The 19,756-nt window shown below is 41.5% G+C and overlaps 1 protein-coding gene across 2 annotated transcripts; it reads right to left on the reverse strand.

Annotated features, from left to right (window-relative positions):
- Window positions 1-1,070: 1,070 nt before the first annotated feature.
- On the reverse strand, window positions 1,071-19,444 carry ide (insulin-degrading enzyme). Of its 2 annotated transcripts, none has more exons than XM_058064938.1 (25): window positions 19,268-19,444; window positions 18,483-18,667; window positions 17,998-18,205; window positions 17,058-17,227; window positions 16,596-16,718; window positions 15,770-15,882; window positions 15,130-15,292; window positions 14,899-14,991; window positions 14,700-14,791; window positions 14,453-14,533; window positions 14,219-14,322; window positions 13,241-13,343; window positions 13,004-13,126; window positions 12,724-12,806; window positions 10,863-11,007; window positions 8,441-8,551; window positions 8,234-8,354; window positions 7,677-7,768; window positions 5,948-6,059; window positions 4,514-4,681; window positions 4,001-4,273; window positions 3,304-3,365; window positions 2,196-2,268; window positions 2,049-2,116; window positions 1,071-1,759 (listed from the first exon to the last, which is right to left on the reverse strand). In XM_058064938.1, exons 1-25 carry the CDS (start codon window positions 19,351-19,353, stop codon window positions 1,664-1,666), a joined length of 3,048 nt encoding a protein of 1,015 aa, XP_057920921.1. In that variant the 5' UTR covers window positions 19,354-19,444; the 3' UTR covers window positions 1,071-1,663. The 2 variants fall into 2 exon arrangements, with proteins under 2 accessions (XP_057920921.1, XP_057920920.1); XM_058064937.1 differs by lacking the exon at window positions 10,863-11,007 and adding an exon at window positions 11,490-11,634 and having other exon boundaries at window positions 19,268-19,441.
- Window positions 19,445-19,756: the final 312 nt, after the last annotated feature.

Genomic DNA, 19,756 nt, shown 5'->3' on the forward strand with positions numbered 1-19,756 from the left:
TAAACTACAGTTTTCTACCTAGTTCTACTGCGTGAATATGCAGTATATCCTTAGTATGTCCTTAGTTTCAATATATAACATTGTTTATGGACGGTAAAAACGCCCCCCTTCATTGAAATCACCGTCTTTGTCAGTCCATTATCGGATGTGAACGATCACTTTTATGCATTTCAAATGTTTAAACCATTGGTGAATATATGCGATAAGCTATTTATTTGAAGAAAACGTTGATTTTTTTTGTTGTGTGTGACGAAGCAAAATGGTTATGTGTAATATTTAACAATACATTTTATTTATTACGAATTAAGATAAGCGTGGACCGTAAGTTAACCAGAGTCAAGCTTCTCCACAACCACGGTAGATGGTGCGTTCAATAAGAGTCGAAATTGACTGGACAACACATCCTCACTATGTCATATTATTTCGTAAAAAATGTTTGACTGAGGCTACCAATGAAAATATGACATTTATTACCAGCACTTTACTGCAGCAGCAAGTCAACAAATGTTTCCCGTAAAGATGAAATAGTTAATATTTCCTACTTCACAGCAGACTAGAACGCACCGTTACCGGTTTAAAGGCCTGAGGCCACGCCCCCTGCCTCCAGACAATACTTGCGTTTCATCTGCATTTCTCAGTTCTCTTCAATACACATATTGTTAAAAACAAATATTTTATAATGTTACATTGTTATATTTATTGTTCACCAACTCAGGGAACAAATTGTTTGTTGACACTAAAAAGCCAAAGCATTTTCATCACCAAATAGTTTATTTTCTTTGCTCAAGCTATAGGATGTAATTTAAGGAGCTAGTTGTATTATTATTATTAATATTTAATTGTGACAGTGATATTTTTTATTAACATATTGTTAAATTGTTCACAAATAAGTATTTTTGGTGTTGTATTGTGACATTTTGTTTTATTAAATCACAACATTTGTGATTCAGGTCACCCATGAATTCATCGACTACAACATTGAAGAGGTTTCTCCTGCAGATTATATATCTATATATCTACTATGATAACCATAATATTAATTTAACTGTCCAACATAAACGTCCAAAGTCTGAGTATTTGATCACATTTATTGAAGTGAACAAAATATGAATGCAGACTGATAAAACGTAAAATTTTTCAATCACTAAAACTGAAAGTTAAAAACAATAATCAGCATGTCGGTACCCCTGAGATGTCTTTTGTTGTGGCATTTGAAGATGAAATTGAATAAAGAATAAATAAGTGTCTGGGTAAAGTTCTTTCCAATAAGCAGATTTAAAAACAAAACGCCTCAAAAGGGTCCCAACATTCTCTCAGGTTAAAAAGAATCTGCGTGATGAGGCGGGTGAAATTTGTGGAAATGTAGCGACTCAGAAGGAACAAATGAAAAGGCTAGGTGGTCTCTAGCTCCCCTACAAAAAGCTTATACGGGACTGTGACATCATTGAGTGTTGCATCTCCTGTTCCACTTGAACATGAGGCTCTAGCGTTAATTGCAGCTACGCAGACCTTCGTATGTCTAGCACACACATTTTTTTTTCCCAAGCGTTTCCTACAGCGGCTCTGGCCGTAAACATACACTCATGCAGGCTCGGGCAGATCCTGGTCTTCCTGGTGTTTGGGGGCTCCGTGGGCCCGCCCGTGCAGACGCCGAGGCGCTCGCTTACAGTTTGGCCGCCATGAAGTTGATGTGAGGCCTGACCAGGGGGAAGAGAGGCAGGCTCCGCTTGAACTCGGTCATGTCCCGGACCAGCGACGGCTGTTGGAACAACAACAACGCGGAGTTAGACGCAAAGGCGGAATCATGAAGTGCAATTTCCACATTTGTACGCAAGTACAGCTGCTTTGTCCATGTCAAACTACAAACGTGCTTTGAGTGAACAATTGTGAGGCTTGACGTGTAACTGTGTTAGTTAGTAAAGAACTACAGTCTTGCCATATTAGCGGCAAGCTAATATGCTGCTAAACTACTAACAAGAACGTCTTGTGATTCATGTTGCATGTTGGTACAAATAAAGAAAATGTTAGGATTGGGGGGGGGGGGTCACCTGTGGCAGGGAGGGTGCAGGGGCCAAGTTGACGTCATTCTGGGCCGGGAATTCCCCCACCACGGGACCTACAGGAGACAGAGGTGAGCCGATGTCGACTCGGGAGGCGTCCTGACAACGGCCATGTTTGTCCCTGGAGATACTTACAGGTGTCCATCTCCCTGGACAGCACGTGCACGGACACCTTGTGTCTTTTGGGGGCTTCCAGGGTGAGACGCTCCTGGCAGGGACATGAAAGGATGTGGTCAAGGTTGGCAAAAAAACATTGGAAAACACAACAACACGTAGCTAGCCAAGGAAGAGGCTAACAATGCTACATGTAGCTAGCAAAGGAAGAGGCTAACAATGCAACACGTAGCTAGCAAAGGAAGAGGCTAACAATGCATCATGTAGCTAGCCAAGAAAGAAGCTAACAATGCAACACCTAGCTAGCAAAGGAAGAGGCTAACAATGCATCACGTAGCTAGCCAAGGAAGAAGTTAGCAATGCATCACGTAGCTAGCCAAGGAAGAGGCTACAATGCAACACGTAGCTAGCCAAGGAAGAGGCTACAATGCAACACGTAGCTAGCCAAGGAAGAGGCTAACAATGCTACATGTAGCTAGCAAAGGAAGAGGCTAACAATGCAACACGTAGCTAGCAAAGGAAGAGGCTAACAATGCAACACGTAGCTAGCCTAGAAAGAAGCTAACAATGCGACACGTAGCTAGCCAAGGAAGAGGCTAACAATGCGACACGTAGCTAGCCAAGGAAGAGGCTAACAATGCAACACGTAGCTAGCAAAGGAAGAGGCTAACAATGCAACACGTAGCTAGCAAAGGAAGAGGCTAACAATGCTACACATAGCTAGCCAAGGAAGAAGCTAACAATGCGACACGTAGCTAGCCTAGGAAGAGGCTAACAATGCGACACTTAGCTAACCAAGGAAGAGAATAACAATGCAACATGTAGCTAGCAAAGGAAGAAGCTAACAATGCGACATGTAGCTAGCCAAGGAAGAAGCTAACAATGCTACACGTAGCTAGCCAAGGAAGAGGCTAACAATGCAACACGTAGCTAGCCAAGGAAGAAGCTAACAATGCGACACGTAGCTAGCCAAGGAAGAGGCTAACAATGCGACACGTAGCTAGCCATGGAAGAGGCTAATAATGCTACACATAGCTAGCCTAGGAAGAAGCTAACAATGCAACACGTAGCTAGCCAAGGAAGAAGCTAACAATGCTACACGTAGCGTTGATGAAGATGCTTAACTCACGGTGTAGAATTGCATAACGTCGTCCTTCGTCAAGGTTTTCAGGTGGGCCACCTCAACGTTATCTGCAACACAAGACAAAAACATGACAACATCCTGGTCTGATGCCACCTAGCATGTGCGCGGATGCTACGTGTGGACTAAAGTATTGGGACACGTAGCCAGTACTGCTAGTAGTGACAACGGAAGGAACGACGACGTTGGCGTCCTCTTTGTAAGACGTAAGAGCTTCCGCTACCGACAACATCTGGGACTGGGACTGTGGGGTGTGAGGTCAGAGGTCACCGATGCTGCACGAACCGCCTCGGCCCGCAATCCCACTTGTGGTGCACCTCAAAAGGTCAGGGTTCTTCGGCACCAAACTCATCCATACCGCCCACTAATTAAGAGGCGTCCCAATTAGTCTGTCCTGGTTGGGTGCACATTTGGAACTTTTAAGTGAAGGTTAACTGAAGGTCAAAAGTCATAAGAGATAAAACTCTCTTTGTACTCGTCCATTAATAGCAGCTGATATCAGTAAGTGATCACTCGATTCCCATTGGCTGGCGTCCAGCGTGCCGCCACTCAGCTTTAGGTATCTTAGCGGTGAATGTGGAGCCACTACGAGGTGCTGGCTATGAAAAACAAAAACGTCCCTGAGATCAGATGCGGTAAAATGTAGCTAGCGCTACTTGGGCCGGCGAGGCCCGGAGCATCTCACCTCGGTCGAAGTGGTACTGCTGGGAGATGATCTCCCCCCAGTACTTGGCACACTCGGCAGAGAGCTTCTTGGGTTTGTCCAGGCGGCGGATGGCCAAGGCCTGGATGTGCTTCTGGAACGCTTGGTCGCTCATCTCCTCCACGGACCTCTGCATGGTGCACAGGAAGGCCTCGATGCGGCTCTCCAGGTAGTGGGGGGGCTTTTCAGACTGGATGATGAAGCGCAGGCCTTGGACCCCGTTGGCCCGCCTCGGTCCGCTGAACACGATGTAGCCTTGGGGGGGCAGCAGAGAACAGGACGGGTTAGAGCTCATAGGTGTGTTGACTATGTCGGTAGCGTGGCGCCAACAGGTAGTTGCTAGTTGAAATCCAAATGCTGGACGTTTGGAGATCAATGTATCAATACAGCATCAATAATGGAGGAGGCTAAGCATCATTTCATAGGACGCTTGTGTACTTCCGGGTGGATCAATGCCCAAAGTCGTCACGGACAAACGAGTTGACAACATCTCACCCAGCTGCTCCTTGGTCCTCAGCGTGTTGAAGCAAGGCTCTGAGATGATCTGGCAGAAGAGCTCCAGGAGCATGTTCTCGTGGGTCGTCTGCATGTCGGTCTGGTAGTAGATCTCGATGCCGCAATTGTTGTGCACCTCGTTCCTCTGCTGATAAACGTACCAGCCCCCTGCCGGAGACACACGTGACCGGGTTTGATTCCCTTCATTCCACCAACTGTTCCAGTTTGAACTGGTATTGACTAATTTGTTTTGTTCTTGTGATGTGTCCCATTAATTGTGTTCAAATGTAGTACTTTAAAAAATAAGCCTGGGCTTATCTTAATTAGCAGAGCTTCTTCCAGTAGAAAAGTATATTTCAACTCCACATAGAAGAACCCTCCAAGGGGCGAGCATGATACCATAGCAGGGTTGAGATGGAGGACACCCTGACAAGTTGTGGGGAACTCAAACTGGACTTTTAAAAGGCTTTTTAAGTCGGGTTCTATTTTCTTTCCAATGAGGTGTGCTGACATGGAAGCCAACCTGCCTCCTTTAAGATCAACTCCAATGAGCCAGATAACTCGTGATCAAGGAATTGCCGTAAGCGCTCATGCTTCCACTTCCACTCTTCTTAACATCTCACTTCAAAAATCGTCAAAATCTACTCAAATACGGTTAGTGAACAGACCGTGATAAGTGAATTTTTGTGAAGTAGGATTTCTTTTTTATGAATAGAATATTATTGTAGTTGCTATGGAAACCAGCATTTCTGGGTGTCGAACCAGGTTACAATCTTCTAGATACTACTTTTAACATTATTAGAGCCCTCTAGACATGACATAACACCCCTATGGTCACCTTTACAGTCGTATTTCCCAAAATAGTACATATATTCAGAGGAAACAAGCAATTTAAGACATAAAACTTGCTAAATTGTTATTGTGTTATGTTGTATGCAGTAATTTTATGAGAATAAAGTCCTATTAATTAATAATTAATATAAGTTTAGAATTTTTTTTTAAAAAGCTGTAATTTTACAAGAATTACTCATACTCATCTTTTCCTGTTCCTCACGTGAAATATGAGTGTGGGTATCTGGGAATTACATCACGTGTGCACACACACGCTGCAAAACTGGATTGCTAAATCACCAGTCCATAATGCGGATTGTCCAGTGCAGGATCAAAACAAAGAGTACACGGTTTTAAAGTACAGTATATACACAAATACTGTACATACATGCGTCTTACGTCTTCTACTATATCATCTGTTATCATCATAAAGGTTGTCTTCCATAGAAGCCATTCCCAGTGAAAGGTAGTGAAAGGTAAGGAAGATGACGTGAGCGTGTAGGAAAGGTGAGAGAGCCCTTCTGGGTGGTTGCTACGGAAACCGGCACGTCCGGGTGTTGATGACACGGTGCTTGACCGTGGTGTGAGGAGTGCGAGGCCTACCGTCCGGAACCTGGACCTCTCTGTATCGGATCAGCTGGCTCGGGAGGAGAGGCTTGGTGTGTGCGTGCTCGATGAGCGTGTCCTCCACCATTTGCATCATGTCAAGAGCAGACTGGACATACGATGGACAAGAACACGAAGGAATAATATGTTAGAGCAACGGTTGTACAAATGTATTCCACTGAAAAATTAATATTGATAGATTTTGACCCAAAAAATAGTATTACTCTTACAAGCAAGTGGCAGCACTGCAAGACAGTGACCTTGAGCAAGTAAATACGCCGCCATTTTAGTAAGCATAAATCAGTGGAACAGGCAACAACAGCCTGCGTTAGCCATAAAAAATGTTGTCCAAAAATGGCGATCGGCTGAACAACTGCTCGATGAAGCTCTTTAGCTCAAGGCAAAAGCGATACAAAGAGCGACGAGGAAAGTGTGAGAGAGACTGACAAAGTGTGTGATGATGGAATTATGAGGCTTGTGATGCTGACAAAGAATACCCGAGTGGTTTTAGTTCCCAGGAGGAGGACGGCGATGAATGACTTTTACATTGTTATACACGCTGTTCTTTATTTCATGAAAAGTTTTTTAAAAACCTGTGTAGTATCTTTCTGTGGAATTTCTGTGTTGGAATTATGGCACTTTACTTTTTCCTCTTAATATTTTCACTTTATTCTTGTAAAATTACAGCTTTTTTAAAATTATTTCTAAATGTATATTAATAAATTATATTAAAATTATATATTTAATAAATTATATAATATATTAAATTATATTTAATAATATACATTTATATTAATAAATTAATATGACTCTATTCTCATAAAATTACTGCTGCACTGTTCTTTATTTCAGCTTTATGTGTCACGTTCCGTGTCGTTTGACTGTTGTTTTTGCTGACCTCTGCTGTTCTCCTCCGTTATTGACGCCTCAGTTGCTGGTCTTGCAGAGCCGCGAGGCACACCTACGGTCACTCTAGTTAATTAATCACCACGGCGCTTACATTTGCCAAGTGTTCCTCTGTTTGAGTCGTCGCATCTTCCCAACCTCCGCAGTTTGGGACTTTAGTAAGTTTGTTAAGCTCTCTTTGTTTTGTCCTCATTTGTCTCGGGGCTTCGCTCGGCCCCGAGTTGTTTATCCTCTACATCTTTGACCTTATTTTGACAGCTGGGTTGTTTGCCAGTCAAATAAGCCTCATTAAGGACAACGTTGGCCTCTTCTCTTATCAGGTCCAACCCTCTGACAAGATGGGACATAATGCTACTAAAATCAAACTTTTACTCATAATATTGTGGCGTTATTCTCCAACATTTGCAGGTTTAAATGATCTCACAACAGGCAACAATGACAACATAAAACAATAACAATTAGTGACACATACCAGAACAGCAAGTTTTATGTCTTAAATGGCTTGTTTCCTCTGAATATATGTACTATTTTGGGAAATACGACTGTAAAGGTGACCATAGGGGTGTTATGTCATGTCTAGAGGGCTCTAATAATGTTAAAAATAGTATTTAGAAGATTGTAACCTGGTTCGACACCCAGAAATGCTGGTTTCCATAGCAACTACAATAATATTCTATTCATAAAAAAGAAATCCTACTTCACAAAAATTCACTTATCACGGTCTAGAACTAATTAACGGTGATAAATGAGGGATGTGAACAGCGGACAAAAAAAATGCAATTTTACTCGGCAGTAAAAGCACATTGACTTGCAAACAAACCTCCTTGGTGATGTTGCCATGGAGAAGGGCTTCAATATGTAACCGTGACAACAGCTGCGGTATGAAGGCCTTGAGGCGTGGGAACGTTACATCTGGAATACAAATAAAATCCATTCATCAAAGACCACCATCACAATGCAATGACCCACTTTGCCGCCAATGGATAATTGCTTCAAGACAACAAATCATCGTGTTTATAGACCAGACTGCATCATCATTTTGGATTCCTGGCGCAGCCATCACGGGATTACAAGCTAATGGCAATGTAGGATTTTTATGAAGCTACATCTGACCTGCATTTAAGAGGCGTTACACCCCTACAATGATTCATAAAATTAACATAAAATAAGTCAGTAAGTATTAGCTCGGAGGTGTGATCAAGCATCCAAATGAAAATCATTGCAAAACAACCGCCCTGTGGTCGATGACCACAACGTATCTCCCAGTGCGGCCCCCAAATGTTAATGATCACAAATATTTACCCTTTACCCAACAATAAGACCAGCCGGTCTCAAATTAGGCATAAAAACGATAGAGATAGCGATACGACATCTCACCCTCCAGAGCCTCTCTGAGCTCATCTTTGGTCCAAGCAACCTCGGTCATGAGGAGACGGAGGTAGTACATGGCGTGCTGGTGCGGCTGCTCGGCTCTGAAGTTATTCAAAGACCTCATGTACTGCAGAGACGCAGGATAAAGTTTAATTTTTTTTTTTCAGGCACGCTTCCACAATGGACGGTTGCTTTTTGGGTCGCCGTGATTACCGCTTCCTTGATGATGTCAAAACGTTTCTCGTCGATCTCAAAGGTGGCCATCTTCTCGATGATCTTCTTCAGCAGGATGTGCTGCTTGTCATTGTAACCTTTAACGGAGAGCTGGGCGGCGACAGAGAGCAGATGGTTTACAAGCATGATCAATCACTCGGCGCTAGTAGTTGATCAATTTGATGGATTTCTCTAGGCGGCAACAAAAATAGCTGATACATACAACCTAGCTGAAAAGACAACAACATGTCAATTAAACGCTTTCCCGCTCGTTAGTTGATTGTGATTGGGTGTCACGGAGCATAATCTCTTCTTAGTCACAAACATTTTCACTGTGGTGCCATATGGATAAAGAACAGTGTTGTGTGTCACAAGTGGAGGAAATAAGGATGAATGAATAATGGAGGGAAATAATAAATTGCAGCGTCATCCGCACCCTTCAAGGCCCTTCATGATTCAGCAATCACTCCTATTTATCTTAGGTCCATCTGTGACACGTTAAAAGTCATCTGCGCTAACATCATTAACCTTGACGAACGGCCGGCCGGCCACTTTGATAGTGCTGACTCAATCTAATTACAAACAGCTCTCCAATGCACCGTGGTGTCGTCTCCCAAGGAGAGGCCACCATGGCTTGCAATGATGGGGGGGGTCGTTAAAATCAATACTAGCTGTAGAAACAGATTAGTAGGTTATTTTCCCAACCCATGCAGTGTCCCGTAGAACAGGAAAACCTCAGCATGCAAATTGTTGTCACACAATCACTTGTTAGAAATACATGATAGCTTGCTAATAAAATCACATTGGTTCCAACTACAGCCGTTAATCAGCCTCCCTTGATGAATTAAAAAATACATTTAAGTGACAATACATTTGAGAAGCTCAATTGGCATTTAAGTCTGAAACAATCTTTTTAATTGGAACTGCACATTAAGTGCTTTACACACACTATAAACCTTGCCATTCAACCTTCACTCGGTGTCGCCTGTGCCACTCGCTCATAGCTTTTTCCCATTGGAGTTGAAGCGCTACATCTACATTTGATCAAAGTTACTCAAGATTTCTCAGATCAAAACACCAACGCTGCATATGACTTCTACCAAAACATCTGATCGTATACCTCCTGCTTCCGCACTCTAAGCATCATGGGTGATTAAAAGGTAGATAGGTCATAGAGGTCTGCATCTGCCTGGATGTAGTCTTTATCTGATGGTATGTTGTGTTATGTTCTTCGGCTACAAACTGAGTCAACAGCTAGTTGCAGCTAGGTAGCACACATGATTGATATGTACAATCAATCATTATAAATTGATATGTACATATTGATATGTAATACACCATTCCTCTAAGACACAATTAAAAATCGCATATGTACCTGATTCTTAATAATCCATTAATTATTCAATCATTTATTATGTCCATCCCTGATCTTACAGTAAGAAGTTAGGTACAATCAAGACCAGGGGTCGGCAACCTTTACTATCAAAAGAGCCATTTTACCCCCTCGCTCACTGAAGAAAAATAGAATGGAGCCGTGAAACATAATTTAACAGCAGAATATAGGGGCTGCATAGCGGTCGAGTGATTAGCGCGCAGACCTCACAGCTAGGAGACCCGAGTTCAATCCCACCCTCGGCTATCTCTGTGTGGAGTTTGCATGTTCTCCCCGTGCAAGAAATGTGTAGCAACATGCTCACATCCAGAGCAAATTGCGAGTCTCCCAAGATTTTGATTGACTGCCAGATTTGGAGGGAATTTTGGGGTATCAAAGTAGTTCAGAGGAGAAAAAGCGGAGTTGATCAAGTACTCTTGCTAGTATACGGTCTCACAGAAAGTCCCATTTTTTTCTAAAGTAATTACAAAGATGCATATTTTCCTCATTTGGGTGTTAAAACAAATATTTGAGCATTGCAAAGGGAGCCACAACAAAGAGGCTGAAGAGCCACATGCGGCTCTGGAGCCGTAGGTTGCTGACCCCTGATCAAGACAATCACTCAAGCAATAGCAGCCATTTATTGCACACACTTAAAGGGATAGCTCGGATTGTTTGACATGAAGTTGTATGACACCCCCCCCCCCATAAGCAGTGAAGTCTGTCAACTCCGCACTTTGTGTCGAGTGAGCAGAGTTGCGGTCGGATTTCGGTTCAGAGGAAAGTAGTTGCAGCTAGTTTCTGGGTACAAAATAAGAAAATAATCATTTTAATAAAATTAATAATTTTTAATAAAGAAAAGCGATTTGTGAGGTAAGGATTTGTGCGATGCAAATGTGTTGGATCTCTGCTCAGGACACAAAGTGGGAGTCGCTTTTGACTGACTTGACTGCTTATGGATGTGTCACACAACTTCCTGTCAACAATCGGAACTGCCCCTTTAAAGCCTCAAACGCAAGCCCTAAACATTGGCCCCACTTCCTTACTTACTAGGATGGCATTCATCTTTGAGGCTATGCCATACACCAGCCCAGCCAGGCGGGCTGCATATGTATACTCTTTTAAATCATCCTTCAGTAACCTGAGCAACAAGTACGTCATGTTGCAGTGCATGGGATCTGCATATAGGTAGCGACTACAGGAAGGGAGGGGAAGGAGAAGAAAACAAAGATAGGTGATGGAGACGACGCACAAAACAAGTACGTGAAGAATGACAGGAAGAGTATGTATATGCAGCCTCATGACTGGCTCGTGGCAGACATTTGAAAAGCTTAAAACAACTTTATTTGCCTCACAGAAGAGGAACTGCAATGATTTGCTGAGCCAGCCTATGTGAGACACAAAAAAGTCTACAAGAGGCAGGAATGTTTTGTTGGATTTGAAGAGGGGAAATGAAGATTGATGAGGGGAGAGGAAGATGGACATAGAAGAAAGTTAATACTGACAACAGCCATTTTTGTAGATAGCAAATATTTTTGTGGTTGAAGAACAGGTAGTTTATATTCATGACTATGAGGTCTGGCTGAGCCGATATTAACCTTGGGCTGAAATGTTGAAGGATTCTTTCAGATTTGGGATGCAGCATGAATGTGACAGTAAAGGAATCAAAATACTTACATACATCCCATAGACGGTATTTTGGAGGTCATAGTTCAAGCCAGCTAGCTCGGCTGCATATGCATACTCGTTGAGGGAGTCCTTTAGGAGCTCCAGGTATAAATAAGCCATGTTACAATGTAATGGGTCCACATACGCAAACGGGCTGTAGAAAAATAGCAGTGGTGAGAAAATGCAGTAAAAACAACCTTTCATGTGCCATTCAAGAGGGTATATCTAGTCTTTTCCATAGTTTTCTTGATAGTAACCAGAATCACTGATGTTACTACATCAATAGCTATAGCGTCGTACTGCAAAAAACTGTGCTTTTAGGCAATCCACTGTTCCTTGTATTCTTTAGGTAACATACTTGTAGTGGTACCAGCCATTAAAATTAACAAGAAATTCATTAACAGAGCTGATGTCATATTTCTGTTTCCATTAATGTCTAAAGTACTTCCTCAACTGGTGTTATGAAGTAGAAGAATACAGTAATCCCTCGCCACTTTGCACTTCAAATTTGGCAGCCTCTCTCTCACGGTTTTTATTAACACTTTAATCATACTGTTATACGGTTGGTTTCATACAGCTTGGTATTAGTCAAAAATATGCAGATTTTAGCAAAAATTTATATATATATATATATATATATATATATATATATATATATATATATATATATATATATATATATATATATATATATATATATATATATATATATATATATATATATATATAAATAAAAGCATTCACAAGAAGTTGTGATGATATGTAGTATTCTACACTGGCCACTAGGTGTCAGTAAGCACCAGACCATCCCAAATCCAAATTGTGGCCATAACACGGGCGAAGCTAAAACCTAATTGTCTGCTGTTTAAGACCTGTTTAGGTTTTTATGTCTTTTCTGTTATTATATCTACTATATTTGGTAATATGAGTGTAGAGGTGACTATAAGGGTGTTAGTTCATGTCTAGAGAGCACTAATAATGTTTTTAAAAAGTATATTTAGAAGGTCATAAACAGGTTTCTATGCTCCAACTACAAATATATTCCATTCACAGATAAGGAGTCTTACTCCGTGGAAATTGACTTAACGCAGCCAGGTCTTGAAGCACCTAATTGAGAATAACGAGGGATTACTGTATAGTAAATATTTTCCATCACTGATATTTTCTTGGCAGTCCTGTTTTAATTTGCTAACAGTTTAAAAAAAGGTAGTTTGCGTTAGTGGCGACTGAGAGACTAACATACCTGAAGAACTCAAAGTTCAAACATGCTTTAGGAAGAAAGAATTTGTCGTCCTGCTTGAACCACACCTTGCTCATCGCGGTGTCCTGGAACAAGATGGCCCACAGGATATTAGAATTTGTGTGATTGAAAAAAAGAGTGTGATAACATGTCAGAACACAAAATGTGCATCATAGTTAACAGAAAGACAAAGTCACAAATTAGCAAGTGTGTCATTTTCAGTGAAGAAGATGTATGTGGAGCGCGGGATAACCGATGATGAAACGGCAGCAAACACACTCGCCTTGATTAAAACGGGAACAGATGGGGAGTCTTTCTCAAGAGGGTATATTTCAAAGTTGGTCGGGATGAACTCATTTTTCATAGGCAACTTGAACTTCCCGTTGAGGTCTGCACCCGCCCATGTCTGACACACACACACACACACACACACAATGTGTCAAATGTATTTCTCCAGAAAAATGTGCAGATTGCCGTCAGTGACAGATTCCATCTGCAGAGTATGAACGCATTGATTCACCTTGATGGTATCCTCAGATATAACCTCCTGTCTGTACTGTGTACCGTACCATTCTTCTGTCTTGTCTGTTTGACCTTCAAATGACTTTGACACCAAAACAACCCTGGAAAGAGAATGAAGCAATGGTCAGGTTGCAACCAAAAAATGTACAAAAGAGAAAACGTATGTGATGCATATTTCTACTTGCAGGATTGGGATTGGGTTGGAATTCTACCCTGGGACTTTGTTGGCAGTTGAGGTAATGATGACTTGTCATGTCATGTTGTCACGGTCCATTAGACACGGGTTGGACAAAATACACATTGCGAAATACTCGGTGGGTGTCTGCATAATTTGACGATTGGTTTTGGAGGCCTTATTTGAGAGGCTTGGAAATAATTATTATCGACTGAACTGAAGGCTAAGACTTTGTTTTTTCAATGAATATATTTCATATTGAGTCCATTAAACAATATGATTTTCATTCGGCAAGTCTTTTTTTTGGTCCGTTTGGTCTGTTAGAAACCCCCAGCATACGCCACGCACAGTAAGCGCATGAACAGCAGTCTTGGGGCGAGGGGAAGGAGAATGATGTTGAATCCATGATTTGGATTTAACATCACAGTTAGGATTGGGCATCGACTGGCACCGGTTCTGACATTCCGATTCTCCTGGAACCATTCTCTTTTCTTTTTTTTTTTACTTCCGATGCCTACATTTGGTGATTGGCCAACGGCATAACGTCAAAGGAAACGAGGCGGCGAGTGAGCGTTTGTGTTCGTCCATTTCAACCATGGACAGTGTGCAACGCCACTTGCTAGATTGGCTGAAATTGGGCAAAAAATGAGGATTGTGCAAAGGATTACTCACAGGATTAAACACCCCCGGATTCACGGTTTACTGCCCCGCTATGACGTACTAAAGCGGACTTCTTTCAAGCAATCAGGTAAGCAAAACAATAAATGACGTGGATAAAAGCCAATTTGCATTTCCGCTAACCTGACATGTTCTGGTCTCAGCTTGTTCAGCACCATCTCAATCAAGTCAGGCCTGAAGTCTTCCAAAAGGTACTCTGCTGCGAGAACCTCTTCAAGAGGGTAATACTGCAAAAGAGAGAGAGCATTGCTTGAACCAGTGCTACCCATTTCTTACAGAGTGAAGAGCGGCATCAGGGGCTGTTGACAACAGTCCATACAGGAGCCCCAAGTTGCAATATGTCTTAGGAAAACCTACATGGAGTAAACCAGCCACTTTGGAGGTATAACCACGGGGTCGTTCCTTGTCTTTGAACCGGAAGGCTACCTTGTTTAAATCCTAAAGAGAGACAAAAACAGAAGCATTTTGTATGTTTAGTGATGTGTGTGCATGTACAACAAGTACAAAGCAGACAGGACCCGTCTCTATGTCTGCAGTAGTCCACCAATCATAACCCATAACGCTGACAGTCGGTATTCTGGTGTCCTAGCATCTAAGTAGCTACCTTGCACTCCTGAAACACCCACTCCTGAGGTCCTTCTGTGCGCAGTTTCTGGATGTACTGGAACATGTGAAAGATGATGTCCTCGATGTGCACTGTGGTGACGCAAACATTAAGTTTTAATGACATTATTTACATTTCAGTTTGCAGACAACCATAAGGTTGGAGAACACCTGAGAGGGAAAGAGCAAGAACTACTTACAAAGACCTTCCTCCGTCAAGTCCACGTTGATAATGAAGAACATGAATCCTTTGGCTCCTTCTTTTTGACCTCCAACAAGCGTATTCACCCAACCTTAAATAATGATAACTTTTAGAGTACAAAATGGCATTCCCAATAAGCTTATGTTTCATATCTTGAATTGGGAAATATGAAGAAATCTAAATGCTTGGCATTCATCATGACTGTATGTGTAGATTCAACATGTCCTACCTTTAGATTTGAGTTCAGATAACAAACTTCCAGGTCCTTCATGACCTATCAAATGTCCCAGGTAGTGTCCTGGGTTGGACTTGTAGTATGTCTGCAGGTCCGGGATGGGGAACGTCACATACAGATTCCTGATGTCTTTGATGGGTACTACTTTGTAGAATTGCTAGCACAACACACAGATACAACATAAATCATTATATAAGAATAATTAACAATATAATGCAAGTTCTTACATGAATTTAGCATTGTACTGCCAAAACATTTAACTTATATGAGCTACTTATGTTTGTCCAAACAAATTTACCTTCAGTTGTTCCAGGCAATAAATTGAACAAGAAACGGTGGTCTAATAGTTTTTTTAATTACTGTATCGTCACATCACCTTTGGATGCATGTGCTGAATGCTTTATGTTTGTATTTTACTTCATTTAGGCGTTTCTATGCTTGAAAATGCTTAAATAGGCCTATTCTTGACAAATGATGTATGTAATGCTGTATTCACCCACAAAACAGCATGAAAAACTGATTTGATGATGGGAAATTAAAAGCACAAAGTGGCGAGGGATGACTATAATAATAGTTGAGTTATTTGTAAAATGATGACACAGAAAACAGCAATAGCGGAAAAACAAATACTCACTTTGAGATATTCATCTTGGAAGGGGTGATCAGGGAATTCTGGGATAGGCACATTCTTGTTCTCCACTTCTCCAAATAGCTTGACCACCATGGAGGTCAACTCATCCAGGGATTCTGTGGGTATAAAAAGCAGAAACATTAGCGTGTGATTAGACACTTTTTGCAGCGTGCGTGTGTTAGCAGCAAGGCATTCAAGGTGCTTCCCACACTAATTAACGCATGTGACAGCGACATACAGGAGAGGTAGTGGATTTCCAAAGTTCAATTTTCATTTACACATGGAAGAGAAGATCTTCATAAAGATCACTGCAAGTTCTGAGAACATGTCATATTAAAGACTTGGCTCATACCAATTACGGAACTTGAATTGTTATCAGCTTACAACAATTACCTAACAAATAAATACAACTAAATCCAGCATGACTACATAACAATTCTAATTATCATCATTAGCAACATCATACTTTTGGCTGGGGCGTTTATAATAGAATGCTCGCAGGTTTGCATTCCATTAACATGATGACTGAGGTGATGTTATTTCCATAATGAATACCAAATATTTCCCACTAAATGGCTCAACGAAGAATACCAAATATTTGTATTTCATTAATTATTCACTCAATGTCAAAGAAATGACCTTGTAGGCACACTAACCAACAAAGTTCTATTCAGACCAAACCAATTAATACGTCAACAAAAATATGACTAAATTGTTGGAGTAGTTGATTAGTTTGGATATTGAAATGTAGATTACTTTATGTCACCTCTTAAGAATTACATTCATCTTTCCTTTGTGTTGTTTTGAGAAAATAACGCGGTAGTCTTACCTCTTCCCAAAACACAGAGGCCCATTAAATTTGAGGAGTAATACATCGAGTGAAATTTGAGCAGCTCCTGGCGGACATCAATGCCGTCGTTTGATGGCCTGGTCTCGAGGGTCAACTTGTTACCTAAAACAATTTTGGAGGAAAAGCAGTTAAGTACTACATGATGTCTCCAGCAATGCCAAACACAAAAGATGATCAACTTAGAAATGTGTGACATTTTTGTTATTTCATAAAGCAGTTTGGCCACACAAAGTGAGCGTTTTTAGTATGCCTCGGAGGTATACAAGAACCTGATAAGGAGGCCGGTACAACACACCAGATTTTTATTGCAGCTGACAGGAGCAGCAAAGAGTATGTTACACACAGATCGGCATTCAACTGCTATTAATACCACTAATAAATGTAAAGTTATTGGTATTCACTGACAAAAGGTCTTTCAAGCAAACGTGAGGTGAGATCTACCTGTTCCAAATTTACTGAAGGGGTGATTTGGGTTGCCAGTGGCCTTCTCCAGCTGGAAGAGCCTCCAAGCATCATTCATCAGGTTTTTGTCGTGCTCCGAGTCCACAGCGTTCACCTCACGGTCCTTACAGCTCTCATCAAACAGCGGGCATAGGAAGAACTGGGCAAATCTAGGGGTTGCCACAAACAACAATGTGGTCATTAGACAAAATAGTTGATCATGTACATCAATCACTACTTTTAAATCTCATTTCATTGACAGAATTGTATTTTATTTTTTTTTAAGTCCTGTTTCAGTTTAATATTTGAATGTCATAAGACTCAGGTGTCGTCAAGTCAATTAACTAACACGTATAAAGTTGCACCATTAATATTTCATCACACTCTAGCCTGCACTGTCCAGTCTCACTAGACCAGATGGTCCTCGCAATCCACCAGCAGTGGAGGACCTTTAGTCAATACCACAAACGGGTGTATGCTTAGTGATTCCTCATTTATGAAGGAGGTAACCTCATCCCACAAGAACAAAGAACAGCAGCTTCACCCTCTGCACGAGGGGGCCAGTGGGAGCTTTGTTTCTTGGGTGCAAAACAAAGCACAACGGAGTATTGTACTGTAGTAACTTGTGCTTTTGTAAGCATTTTTCACAGTATGCATGTGATCATATCGAAGTAAGACACACTCGATGGGTATAAACAATGACAAAATATGTCATACTTGGTTGTTGTGTCCATCTGTTTGTTAGCAAGCTGCATATTGGTTTATGCAAGATGAAGTTACATATGCAGATCCTCACCATAATGTCATATTTTTCCATGCACCAACACGCTAAAAATGTTTAATTTTTTTACCATTCAACTCCTGTATACTATGTTGAAATTACATGTAAATTATGAGAGTTTTGCACAGTTGAAATATCATCAAATCAATCATCGGTTACCTATCCAGCGCTCCCTGCAAGTGTTCGTGAGACACGTCAAAGTAATAGTTGGTGTGCTCTCCGCTGGTGAAGGCGTTGGAGCTGCCAGCGTGCTCGCTCAAGAACTGGCTGTACTCGTTCTCCTTCGGGTACTTCTTTGTCCCCAAGAACAGCATGTGTTCACAAAAGTGCGCCAGGCCCGCGATGTTTGCGGGGTCTGATAGAGAACCTGTCAATTGAAGTGAAATGAAATTGAAATACAGCCAAAGATGCAGTGCATACATTTTAATTTGACTTATAATTGTATGTTTGTTTTATTAAACCACACAATTGTGAGGCACTACAACTGATGCGATCAACGAGAAAGTGTTTTCCTTTCTACAACAGTTATAACAAACAATAACATATATATTCAGTGGTAGATACTACCTATTGAAGGCACTTTGTTGTCAAATAAACAGTAAAACGTGTGGTTATACGGCACTGTGATTGTCTTCGTTTCTTACCGATGTGGACATCTAAAGCAGCAGATGATTTGTCTGTTGTTGGGTCACTGATGAGCATGGCCCTCAAGCCATTCTTGAACTCCAAGCCTCTGTAAACCCGTTTGTCTTCAGGGGAGCGAATGATATCAGCGACCACCCTATGCAGAGCCGGGTCGGTCATTTTGAGGGGAGAAGATGACACCAGCCTACAACAGAGATAAATGCATGTTCAGTAATGTGCATATATTCATGCAGTATGGCCATGTAAACAGACACGACGTGTTAATTAAACCAGGTAGTGGGACTATTATGAAAGACAATGCAACATTTGTGCAAAAACACAAAAAATAGCAGGAGCCTGAACGTTGCTCGACCAAGCAATATTAGTATCCAAGGACACAGCAACAGCATCCCCCTGGAAAAACTATCTGGTTCTACAAATACGGCTGTTATACAAAAAACAGTGTCGCGCTAGCATATTGTGACTCGACCCCAACCCACGCAGTCCCATCTTTATAAGCGACAAACCAAGCGTACTAAACAGCTATCGAATAGTACAATTCTGTAGTCGCCCAACTCACCTCTATCATTAATTTGGAAATATATCAAATCTGTACGGCTGGTTTATGACCACGGTCACGTAACTGACCTCAGCCGAACGACCGAAACAAAGTGTTGAAGCCGGAAAGCTGAGGTCAACCACCGGCTTAACGGCCCGTCGCTAGCATTGGAGCTAGCTTGACTTGGTGCGATAACAACATATTTATTTCAACTCATTCATTTCTATTTTGTCCCCCAATACTTACTTTATTCCTTGGTTGATGTGGGAGCCGTTCGCCGCTGATTGGAAATATCGCGTACACTGTGCCGTTCGGTTGATGCACTTAAACATACTTTGCACCCATGGGCACCGAACCTTCCCTTTCAGACCGCCATCTTGAGCTAGACAAAAAGAGTCGATCGCTGATCGCTCATCGCCCTCCGGAGGAAATCCTGTATTCGGTTCAACCTTCTGACGTATGACTTTGTAGCTGTTACGTGTAATAAACAACGTCTGACAAGTTATCGCTGATACTCAAATAACGCTGTGCCTAGTTTGAATAAATATCATTGTAATACTGATTTTTAGATGGATTACAAAGCCTGCACTGCTCAGGTTTCAAAACCTTGTCCTGTTTTCACAGTTGTTAGCAGATAAATAGTCACAAACCTGTTGAATGTGCAACGGGTTTTACAAAAACGTAACCTTATAACGTCATAATGAATTTCCTAAGTGAGGTATTACGACATCGACA

The sequence above is a fragment of the Doryrhamphus excisus genome, chromosome 2 (genome assembly GCF_030265055.1).
Source record: "Doryrhamphus excisus isolate RoL2022-K1 chromosome 2, RoL_Dexc_1.0, whole genome shotgun sequence".
NCBI lineage: Eukaryota > Metazoa > Chordata > Actinopteri > Syngnathiformes > Syngnathidae > Doryrhamphus > Doryrhamphus excisus.

Coding starts and splice junctions, on each gene's coding strand:
- ide (XM_058064938.1), bottom strand. CDS start 19,353: ATGTTTAAGTGCATCAACCGAACGGCACAGTGTACGCGATATTTCCAA. Junction 17,228..17,997: donor TTGCAGGGAGCGCTGGATAG/GTAACCGATGAT, acceptor GGCAACCCCTAG/ATTTGCCCAGTTCTTCCTAT. Junction 16,719..17,057: donor CTTCAGTAAATTTGGAACAG/GTAGATCTCACC, acceptor AAATTGTTTTAG/GTAACAAGTTGACCCTCGAG.